Consider the following 12370-nt stretch of genomic DNA (forward strand, 5'->3'; position numbering starts at 1 on the left):
GTGGCGCGCGTGTAATTTACGCTCCATTCAAAAGGAGTGAGTGCGCGTGGATTGAAGTCTAGGCTGAGCAACTTGTAACACTTGTAGACCTTTTTTGCTTGTATGTGTAGCAGGTCCGATAATGTATAATATGACCATTATAAACGTAACCTACGTTATTTCTTTATAAATACTACTTAACTAAAGTGTGTGAGTTGATAATTAAGTACTACTTATTTACATCTAAATCAAAATGAAAAGTGAGTCAATAAAGATAACATCTGAACCATGGAAACCTTCGTGAACACATTAACTAATTCACCAATTGCCTATTGTGTGTTTGCATTGGAGAAATGTTAAGCCAAATAAATTGTGTACAATGTAAGTCTATGCTTCTGATGGAATATAACATAATACAAGGTCGGGTATAAGTTAAACATTTCACACCCAACACGAGATTTTTATCGTACTAAAATATTAACTTATAAGTAAATGGAATTGAAAAATAAAAGATGTGTACTCGTAAAGTGCCAAATGTTAATTGGAGAAGTGAAAGAAGCCTGGTGCATGCACGTAGAGGAAGGAACAATATTGATAATCGTTTTTTATTTCATTTTCTATTTTTGTAATAATATCTAGCCAATGAGAGCGAAGCATGCACGTGATGCCCATCCCCAGCCCATAAGCATGGGTCTGATCGGGCCACAGGCCCATATCATCGATCCTGCATGAAATACAACAACGTGTCGCCTTCATACACTTCAACGTGTGACTGAGTCAATGACTACTCTACGATAAATTCATAAAATAAATAAATTAGAAGGACAATAATACCCCTCCGTAAGAATAGTACTAGGTGGGCCAGGTTCCATGGGAAACGGACAGAATATCATTATAGAGTGGGCCCATGATGAGTCACGAGAATTGAAGAGAGAGAAAAGAAGAAAAGGATTAGCTTTTGGATTTTAGCACAAAGAAAGGAGGGACAGAAATGTCAATCAACAACGTTACATGGGTGAATGCATTAGTCACCAATGTCACTTTCGGATAAGCCCGCCACCTGTTTCTTTAGAACCCCACCTCTTCCTTCTTTCTCTTTCTCACCTAAACAATAATTAATTCATATTAACTCTATGCTTATTATTTAATCTTTGCTTAGGATCCTCCCCGATCTCGACCCTATCCTTGTTTGAAATAATAAATAAATGAGAAATGCTAGAACCAACAATTTTTGTGATTCGTAGTCATTAAATAGTTATTAATGATAGTTTTAATGGTGTAAGATTAGTGTGAGATTTCATCCAATGACTCACTTTTTTTACTAGTTACATACTAGCCAAAATTTAACAAAGTTACTGGCCCTAGACTTTTCTTAAATAAATTAAACAGTTTAAAGAACATATCTTTGCTATACTAATTTCATTTTACAATCTAAAATTCATTAAACCTATAAATTAGAAAGTAGAAACAAAATTAAAAAATGGATTTGGAAGGCTGCAAAATTCTAGACAGAGAAAGGAGATAGGGGCCCACCATTAAGGCTAAACCACAATTATTGAGCACCAAAACCATGTCCTAATGAATCTCATCTCCTTCTATAAATAACCCCTTTCTTCTTCATTGTTTCTCATTCACAACTTTCTACAACGCCTCTGAAGCAAAGGGAAAAAAACATCATTGGAAGAAAATAAATAAGAAACAACGTTAAGAAACACTAAACCATGAGTTACTTGAACCGTGTTTGGATGGCTGCCACGGTGGCGGTTGCACAAGGCCACACCGACCCAGGCCACAAGTGCAAAACCGCCGTCAAGTCTATCCACAACAACCGCACCCGTCTCTTCTCTGCCGGAAGCCTCTCTGATCTCCGGCCCTTGTCTGGCCTTATGGGATCTGACGTTGCCGGAGCTGCGACGGGGAACGGTTCCTCCGCCGATGATCGACGGGGGCAAACCGACGACTCTCTCCGGAAGGTTATGTACTTGAGCTGCTGGGGCCAGGGCTGAGAGCCTCCGGCGTCGTCGCCGTCTGCGGCGATTTGAGCTCACCGGATGAGGAGTTAGTAACCAGGATCCTGGTCTCGGGTCGAGATCGGATCTGAAGAGCCAAAAGGAGTGGTTGACCGGGTCAAATCGAGTGACTCGGTTGATGAAGAGAGTTAAATATTTTGGCTTTATCGATAAATATTGTAAATTGAACACTGTACATATGAGAATGGTTTTCTGACCTCCCTAAAATTTGTAACTTGAGTTATGAGAAGTGGAAAATTTGACATATCTAGTTATCTTCTTTCTCTTTGGAGTTCCAGCTAAACCTACTTAATGTCATTTTGAACTGAATTTTCGTGGAACTTAGATTCCCTTGTAATCAAAAGGATCAGGCTAATAATCATGGAATTTTCCTCCTCCATAATTCATGAGCTTAAAAAGTTGCTGAGCTTTTATTTATTTATTGTTGGGGATATACAAATTATCTTTATACAAATCCTATGTAATGGTTGTTGGTACTACTGTTAGGACTTAAATAAATCAAGCAGTGAGTAGTTAGTTACTTAGCTCCAGACTCTACTACTCCAGTGAATTTTTATTTTTTTTTTCTATTTTTTCAAATAAAAAATCAGTCTTTGTTACTGGTTCTGGAGTTGCCTCTTGAATCAAGCAAAGACGTTTTTCTGGTGTCTTTTAGATGGTGATAAAGGGAATATTATTAGTGTGAAACTCTGAATATTGGCGCAATTTTCAGAACAAAGGAACATATAGGCCTATAATTTGTAGGCAGAGATTCGAAATGCCCCTTTAGTGCGAAAAAGTTCTATGATTTCTGAACAACACTGGCTAAAATGGAAACATCTGGGAAGCTGGAAGGTATGAAGCTTGGCATTATTAGGGATGGGAAACAAGATTATGACCTTTTACTTTCATATTTTGGTCAGACCAAGTCATAGTTGAAACAGCCTTAAAATTATAGTCTTGTCTTAATGGCCACCCCCTTTTCCTGTTCATCTGATGTTGCCTGATGTATTATTGTACAAATGTCTCGTTGTATATGAATTGAGTGTAATTTTACTGAAGAAATAGTAAGATAGAAAATTTTATCAGGAAATGGAATATATTCAAATTGTATAGGAACAAAAATTGGTGTAACAAAAAGGCTACAATAAGGCACAGGATTTACAATGGGGATTGGGTCAATAAATTACCCTGGAATCAAAATCATTACATAAACAGTAAACACTAACATGGGAAGAGAATGTAAACATAGAGAGAAAATGGATTAAAGAATAACAGAAAAAAACACACTGAGCTAATGTTACATTGGTGTAGTATCAGCAACAATTTATCCAAATCAAACAGGCAGGGAAATACTCCTCTGGGGTCCAGATGCAACGTTTGGTTTGATGTCCCAAGATGCAACATGATGGTCTTCCTCAGGAAGTATAAAAGGCAAAGAAATCTCTCGGATCATCAACTCTCCACAAAATGGGCATTCACTAGCTATAGCATCATCCAATTGTGCTCGGAGCTGCCCCATCAATTTCACATAAGAGTACAGAACACAAAGTTATTAGTCCAAAGTCCATGAAAATCACCCAAAGATTAGCTCTTTCAAGAGCAATTCCACTTAATAATAACAATACTGATAGATGTTACTTGATGCATAACAGAGAGTTCTAAACGAACCTTGTCTACAGTAGTCATGCTAGGTATAGAATCCTCGGATGAAGAAAGGGTACCATTAGATTCCCTTCTTGCTTCACTGCCTATCAAAGTAAGTTGTTTCTGTAGATCCAGAATATACTCGGCCTGTAACATTTCCCATTCAATTCAATTTAAATGAGGGTCTTTGTTGATAACAACAAACTTTCAGATAAAATACAGGAGGAAGATTCACAAAGGAATATCAAGAAGGGGGGTGGGGAATATAGGAGGAAAAATGGTGGTATATTTACATGGGATTCAACTGTACAGCGAGTAACATGGGCAATCAGGCATTGTGCATGGAAGGCATGTCCACAAGGGAACACATAAAAAGGAGCCATTGGCCCTACGGACGTATAACCACGCCCCATGCCAATCTCCCTGCCGGCAGTTAATATTTTCCGGCGACATACCTAGAGAGCACATTGAAAAATTATCATACATTAGTGAAATTCAGCTACTAAATTCCCATGTAAACAAAAAGCATAGTGATTTTAATATTAGTATGGTACATAGGTGAACATATGAACATTTGAAAAGGATAGATGCAGTATTGCAAAAACATATTATGATGAAGATCAATACCCCGCATTCCTCATCGCGATCAATAACAGTGCATCTTTGAGCAAGTGCACTAATATCTTTTCTAATGTTGTCAGCACCATGGGTAGCGTCATTCATCTCCTCCTTTAGTTGTTCAATTTGCTTGTTGTAATCCTCCAATGATGAACAGATAGCCTCCTGAATAAATTCAGGAAAAATATATAAATTGAAATTCCAAGAATTCAAGGCATAAAAGCATCATATTACTTTGTATATAACATTTTTGTGCGTTAAAATTCAAAGAGGAAGTAAACGTTCTTCCATTCATTTTCAGGAAACATAGGAGAAAAAGACAATATATCTAGCAGGCATCATAAAACATATTGATCAAAATTTAATTTTGTTAATCAACATGAGTAAACCAGAGAAGAGATAATTGTACCTTGAAGTCATCAATCAGGGCAAAATCAGGAAAGAATGGTAATATATCCTCTATCTTCAAGAGACCATCAGTTTCTTTAAGGAAAGCAATTGCCTTCCTTATGTTTTCCCGCTTAGTTCCTTTTTCTTGTTCAACAACATGCTTGGCGATCATGAGCCACAGCTTCTTTCTCAAATCTTCATCATCCTCAACTTTATCGGCTTCAGCCATTGCTAGCTCTGGATCAACCTAATGCAGAAGAGTTAATTAGAACAACAACAAAAAAGTCACCTTTTAGAAGAGATAACCACTTCAATATATTTTTCTTATGATGTATAAATCTTGCAAAATAAAGAATTCCTAACTGAATATGTTGAATAACATTTTCCAAACTCAGACTCTTGTAGAACTCCAATATTTTAAAAAATTGCAAGAGGATTAAAGGAGAAAAGCATGAGAGATGGTGTTCAAAAGCTCTTGATGAAGAACATTTGATAAAAACATCTCAGAGCTGCTTGAACACAATATTACCGGATTAGTCTAACCTGTAGGGCAAGAGCAACTGCTTCTTCATGCATAGACATCATGCTGTATATATGAACACATGCACGCATTCTTTTTTGCTTGAGGCAAAGGCGCAGGGCATACTTAGGATCATAGAAGAATTCAGGACCATTTATTTGTCCCTTCCCAAACTTGCATTCTAGGAAACGTAAAAGTGCACTATCATCTTCCTGAATAGACAGATGGGAAACAAAGTGAATACAAATATAAGTGTTAGGCACAATATCAATATCAAACATGTACAAGAGTCGTAAGTTCTGTCAAATCTAATCAAAATGAACCAAAACTCTCATGCATTGGCTGCAAGAAATGCGAAGACTTTTAAGAGTTAATCAAATTTATCTGATTTTCCCCAAGGTGCATGTTAAAACTTCTGTTGTTCAAGTATGTTTGCAATTGAAATCTAAACATGACATTTCAGTTTTAATAAGGACAATATTACAATATAACTATTATCATGTTGCAGTCCAAATCTGTCATTTCAGCTTTAATGATTGGCGCAAAGAGTAGTTGTTGGTTACATGCATGAGAAGTGAAAGCACAGGCAATTATAATGTCAAATAGTACAAAGAATGTGAAACACCCTTCTAACCACCACATCAGGGGTATATATATACAAGAAGCAAACCACTCAACCTGCTTTGCATATAAAGAAAGCAGCAAGTTATGAACTCCAGGATCTTCGTTATGCAATCTATGAACACAATATTCAAGATATTTGATGACCTCATGTGTCTCATTCCTGCAAGTGAAAAAAGTGGATATAAAATAAAACTAAAATTCTCAAATAGAATATCATGAAAGTTTACGAAAATCTGTTGGATGCAGGTGGAAAAAAGCTAAAGGAAAATAATTCAATTGATGAATAAGGGAGAAAAAGCAAAAGGAAAATAATTGAATTGATGAACTCATTTCTGAAAATGATAGAAAATGGAATGCCGTACTTTGCATGAGGTTCACTTGAATAACGCATCATTGCAGGAATCAATTTTCTTGGGTTCAGGTTCTTCGTAGCCATCCATGACTCCACAGTTTCATATGCATCAAGGGCGATAAGGTCTGGAGCAAACTTATACTGCATAGGACCGGAATGTCATTCATTACTTACTATTTTATAGGCAGAGAATGAGAGGCCTCAGTGCCAAACAAAAGTAATAGAAAATAAAGGTCAATCAAGAGGAATGAAATAATATTGAGGCAAAATTGTTATCACTAGGCCCATAACAAAAGCTTGAACAATACCTGAAGGTCTTCAGGCACAGAAGGTTTCTGAAGCACTTCCAGTGCTTTTTTAGCTTCTCCTTGCTGAAAGCAAAATTCCACAAAAACAGAAGGAAAGAACAATGAAGTGAGATACTAGTATCAAATAGTCTTTAATAACCACATGTAGCAAAAGTGAGTACCTGAATGTAATGGTGAACTACAATCTCATAATGACCTTTTAAGCTAGCAAAGTATACCAACTCGTCAACCCTTCCATAACTGTCAAAAGCAGCAAAAGCAGAATTATGCTAGATAAAACTATATATGTGTACAAGAAAGATCATCAAAATTCGTCCAAAGACATAAAGAAGTATTATACACTACCTTTCTAAAAGCTTCATTGTGGTAGCTTCATCCAATTCATCCTTGCTGTCACTGAGAAAAGCACGAAACTCCTGAATGGTTGATTGGTACTCTGAATTGCTATTCTCCAAAGAAGATTCATCTTCCAAAAGCAGCCGATTTATCTAAAGATCAAGGTACTTTCAAAATTTATTTGCATATATAGAAAGAAAAAAAAAAGGAAAAACTAATGACACAACTCAAGGACAAAGAATACAGCCAATTCAGTGATTCCATTTCAAAAACCCTGCATTACCATTTTTTCCCAACAATGAAAACCAAAGCATAATTCAGTATTCTTGCTTTTACTATCAAGCAACAGGAAACATGACTTGGTCATTCGATGACATGAATTTGTGGTTTTCTTAGAAACAAAAATGTGGTATTTATTTTCTATTATTTACTTACAACTGTTTACAATGTTTTCATCATGCACTCATGTGGATATCATTGACAGAAAAGGGCAAGAAACAAGATAAATTTGTCAGGCATGCAGTAGAACCTTGTCCAGATATAATTCAGTTGCCCATGTGGATATCATTGTTATCTGACATTTATCGCCCTTTTCTAAATTATCAAGCTTCCGCAGTAAGAAAGTTCTCAAAGCATCCTGCAAATAAGAAGAGAAAATATCGAACTTTCATATTTATGAATCAAATTTTCAAGCAGTGAAATATAATGGCAAAATATAAGATGCATAAATCAAAATCAGTTTCCTATACCTATGCTCACAACAAGAAGCTATAATCGTAAGGGATTAAACAGGCACATGAATGTTATGATGAAAACTAAATTTATCTTTTATCAGACTTGCACGCAAAAGAAGGCTGGAATAAAGCAGCAGAGCACAATTTAATGAGAAAATCCAAATTAAACATGAACTCTTCCAGAAATGCTCAAACTGACAAGTAATGCAGCCATATAATCTTATTTAAGGAAGGGGAAAAAAGGGCATTCTTCTAATTCACATAATAGAAAATATCAATAAAATGAGAAGTACCTGTTCACCAGCACTTATGAACTTCAAAGTGACTTCCTCAAATGATAAAATATAATTGATCTGCAAAATCATATTCCTGTCAGTTACTATTCTTTTGGGATAATAAAGGTAAGCATGACTAGAAACGAGAGAGTCATAGGCATGTACCTTTATCACAAAAAAAGAAAAAGGCTTGCTTTTATAATCAAATTATCACAATTGTGTGGAGATAACGATGAAAAAAAAATTTTAAAGCACCAAACTTCAAATCTATAAATGGAATTTATAAAAGATATACCAAGTGGCCTTTGTCAAGGAACCGATCCTACAGAATTTGGAGTAAACAGAAGGGACTTTTCAAAGTTCCACATATGGATCTCTTAAAAGTGTGAAAAGATTCATTGGGAAAGATGTATTATGATCACCTGAGCAGTGAGCAATATGCTATAGGCCATTTTCATTATCAATTAGACCGTGATATGAATCTTTAAAGTTTATCTCCATGAGAGACAAGTCCACTGATAAATATAGTGGACCAAAATCCAAGGACGCAATGCATTTACTTTTAGGTTACCAAGTTTCACATAAGCAAGGTAATTCTTGTACACCAATATATTGAAACTAAAAAGAAAATTACCTTGGCATAGAATGATGCAGCTCTGAAATAATCTTTAGATGAAAATGCAGCTTCAGCCTGCACCACAAAATATTCCAATTAAACACCAAATTACAGCTTTTTGGTAAAATAAATCTGTGAACTTATATGACTATGTAACCGTTTTCTGGTCAGAATAAAAAACTAGTGGGCAATACCTGCACTAAATATACTTGGTCCCTTTGAATTGGATCACGGCAATTTGCTAAAGCAGCAGCATACTCTTTCATGTCAAGATACACTTTCCACATATCTCGACCCTCATCATCAATAGACACCTATTAAATTGCCAAATCCAACAGCAGCTCTGATTACTATTTAACCAACCTAGTTAAATGCGAAATACGAGAGACTGCAAAATAAGACAATAATTACAATACAAACCTGAAAGATAGAGTTTTGGTCATATGCATAGAATAAGCCAGCTGTGGCATCACTACATAATCCAATAATACCCTTCGATTTTGATTCTGAAACTTGATCGAACTGAAGTTCCTCTATAATATGTTCGCTAATTCTGTTTACAACCTATGTTCATAATTTAGCAAGCATTCATAAACGCCTTAAAACAAAGTTTTGTATGGGATAAGCATTATACAAAACACAATTAAGATAGAGAAGAGCGTACACACCTTGACTTTATTCCCTAAAAGCAACAAAAAGTGGAATTCAGACAATGCTATTGAACATGGTTTGATCATTTCTGATCCTTCAGACAATTTTGAGTAGTCCAAAAGAGCCTTGTTCTCAATGAAATTTTCATTCCCACTTGAAGAACTGTCAAGTTATCAAAAGTTTGGGGAGAAAGGCTAATAAGTTCCTTAGAAAAGAACAATATGGAAGGGATTTCACAAAAGACTACATTGAGATCCACTCCTAAAGCATAAGTAGCATAGTTAGAATCAAGATTTGCAGACACGAGACCACATAATAAAAAATGGAATGAATCAAGTTCTATATTTAATAAAATAGATAACACTTTCAAGACATTCTCTACCCTACCTGTGTTGCCCTCCACCAAAATTTAAGCCACCATGGTAAATACCAGCTCCAGAAAGCCACGCAAAATGCACAGCCCTTCGTTGCTTAATGTAAAAATGCAGCTCGCTGAAAAATAACAAGGAAAAGATGAGTACACAAAACAAAAGTAAAGGCCGCAAATAACAAGGAAATATTCAGCCACTAGATATCTACATTTTTTTCTGAATGTTCCCAAGACAAAACACTAATATGATCAAAAGAGAGAAAGGAAAGAAGTAGTTACCTGTTTGGTATTTCGCCAGGAAGTTCCATGAAATGTACTGTACGGTCTGCATAACTTGAAAACACAGTCTACACTTGGATAACAATCAGCATAATTAAACTTTGAACTAAAATAAGCACATAAGGAAAAGGGTAAGATTTATTAATGTGATATTTTTATTTTTATCAAACATGGTTTAATAGTGTCATAGAATTATATCTTGTTTTAGCACAAACAAGCAATTAAAAAGTACCCAACAGGAATAACCTGTTTATAGATACTGTACTACTAATCTTTTCTCTTAATAAATGGTAGTAAGGGGAGGTTATTCTAGTACGCAAAGCAAATGTCAATATCAATAGTATTTGACTTACTTCTAATGACCCAAAGCCAGTGAAAGAATATAGCCGAGTAGGAGTAACAGCCATCACATAATATCTAGTCCCATTAATTATGCTAGCTGTTTCCATCTGAAAAGAAAAAGGAAAGGAACCAGTAATGTAATGTCTTGAGTCATATTTGAAGGAAAAGTTGAGGGGGAAAACTCTAGCTTAGTATTTATTTATTTTGTTAATAGGAATAGTAAACGTGAGCTTCAGTTTCCTTGAAGAAAATAAAAGAAAAAGAGAGATGGAAACCGCTAAACTCTCAAATCTTGAAAAATGAACCAAAACAATGTATAAAACCTGCAAGCCCATAAAAGCTTCTGGGAGTTCTGATAATTCAAAGAGAAATTTAATATACTTCTCCTTCTTATCCTTCTCATCCACAGCCAATTCATGAAGTTGACCATTTTCAGTACCAAGAATGACTTCTTTGGTGGAAACTGCATTTGAGAATTTCAATCAAAACCTCAAGCAGAAATGAGCATTTACTTACACCAACAAGCAATTGGCATCAATCAATTATATGATGAACAATAAACTCTACCTTCAGTTATCTGTTGCCTGTTCCACGCAACTGCATTCACAACAAGACCTTTCAGCTTGCTCAAAACTCGAGGCTTGGTCCATTTTGCATGAGTATAGAAAGTTTCAGCTCCCCCAGGACCGACAACAGTGGCAATGCAGTGACTCCCTCCAGGATCAACAAAAACCCTGTGGATCGACTGCTCCCCAGGTCGACCCGCAGAGAGATCGATCTCTGCACTCCAAACAATATCACATTCTTACCAACCCAATTGCACAAACTCCAAATTCCAGAATAAGCTCAACCACACAACTATCAACTAAGCAAAAGGCTAAAAAAAGAAGATGAGCCCCTACTCCATCTCTAGATAAAAACATAAACAGAGTCGCCAATTAGCTACCCCAAAAGAAAAAGTTACTGAATTCACAACAGGATGTGAACCAATTTGAACTTTGGATAACACAGGACATGCTCAAACGATCATGGCAAAGGCAATGTGATGATTCCAAAAAGTTGAAATTTTTACCATTTGAATCGCCAACCCCAAAATCATGCCTGATGACCCATCCTTTGCTGGTCCCAATGACGATGACATCGTTTCCAGCAGCCATACATGTGATAACTCCACGCCCTTTAGCAGCATATCGTTCTAGAAGGTCCACCGTAAACACTTGCCTCCCATGATCCATCCTATAAATTTCAAATTCATTTGTACATTTAAAAAAAAAAAAAAGAAGATATTTTCAATTGAAATTAAGCACAATTCATGTTTAAGGTACAAAGACACAACTTGATATAATGGGATCTGCCAAAAAGAGCTTACTTGATCGACGGATGAATGGTTTAGAGCTGAAAACTTGGAATTCGGTGGTTTTGATCACTGCTGATACCAAAACAAAATCACTGTGGTTTCTGCATCCACATGGAACTATCTTTTTTTTCCCATCATACACCGGAGAAGACGATCAATTGCGATAGTTTTGCTGGGAGGCATCTTCCATGGTCCTAATAACTCATGGACCATCATGGTCCTTCACAGTTTCAAAAATTTTAGTATGAGATACGAACATTTAATTAATGTGTGTCTTACTGTCTTTGTTAAAGATTATAAAAAATACATAGAATTTAAGTTTTTTTAATGTATTTATTATATATTTATTAAAATAAAATATTTAAAATTTTTATAATAATAATTTTAACATGTATTAATTAAATACTTATCATAATTTTATCTAACATTTTTCTTTTCAAACTCACTCTAATTGAAAAGGAATATTATCCTATAATTGCCTTTTATTTTTATTTTTAGATAGACATTGATATAAATTCTGCATTAATTTTTTTTTTATGATAAAGTAAGTCAACGACTCCAAAAAAAGTAAAAGACAAAGCCACAAATAAACAAAAAAAAAATAAAAATACTGAAGATCCTCGTAATGGAAGGAATTTTATAGTATCAAAATTTAAAGCTAACTTAATATTAGGAAGAGCAGTATAAAAAATGGTGAATACTCCCATGATGACATCTTCACATGAAGATAGCATTATGAACCATTGGATGAATTAATAAAGTTGACTAAATATATTTGATTAATCATCTAAGGGTTCACAATGTCATCTTCATATAAAGATGTCTTCATGTGAGTATTCTCCATAAAAAATATGTAGAATGAAAGATAGATCTTGTTCTTTTTTAGCTAACGCATCTGCAATCGAATTAACTTCTAAAAAGAAATGGGACCAAAAAATATTTGTAATTTTACTGGCCTGAACA

At 35.2% G+C, this 12370-nt stretch overlaps 2 protein-coding genes across 2 annotated transcripts; one reads left to right on the forward strand and one right to left on the reverse strand.

The window, feature by feature from the left end:
- The first annotated feature begins 1600 nt into the window (after positions 1–1600).
- On the forward strand, positions 1601–2255 carry LOC107612740 (uncharacterized). Its single transcript, XM_016314460.3, has one exon. It carries the CDS (start codon positions 1701–1703, stop codon positions 1983–1985), a length of 285 nt encoding a protein of 94 aa, XP_016169946.1. The 5' UTR covers positions 1601–1700; the 3' UTR covers positions 1986–2255.
- An 861-nt stretch (positions 2256–3116) lies between these two features.
- LOC107612738 (zinc ion binding protein) lies at positions 3117–11668 on the reverse strand. Its single transcript, XM_016314459.3, has 24 exons — positions 11420–11668; positions 11123–11286; positions 10618–10830; positions 10374–10513; positions 10062–10157; positions 9709–9776; positions 9447–9551; positions 9077–9221; positions 8829–8972; positions 8603–8722; positions 8427–8483; positions 7811–7870; positions 7313–7420; positions 6793–6935; positions 6609–6687; positions 6448–6510; positions 6150–6280; positions 5842–5947; positions 5187–5375; positions 4663–4890; positions 4263–4418; positions 3929–4090; positions 3660–3782; positions 3117–3501 (listed from the first exon to the last, which is right to left on the reverse strand). Exons 2-24 carry the CDS (start codon positions 11283–11285, stop codon positions 3325–3327), a joined length of 2976 nt encoding a protein of 991 aa, XP_016169945.1. The 5' UTR covers position 11286; positions 11420–11668; the 3' UTR covers positions 3117–3324.
- Between the last annotated feature and the right edge of the window lie 702 nt (positions 11669–12370).

Source organism: Arachis ipaensis, chromosome B8, assembly GCF_059453495.1.
Source record: "Arachis ipaensis isolate K30076 ecotype BB chromosome B8, ASM5945349v1, whole genome shotgun sequence".
In the NCBI taxonomy this organism is placed as follows: domain Eukaryota; kingdom Viridiplantae; phylum Streptophyta; class Magnoliopsida; order Fabales; family Fabaceae; genus Arachis; species Arachis ipaensis.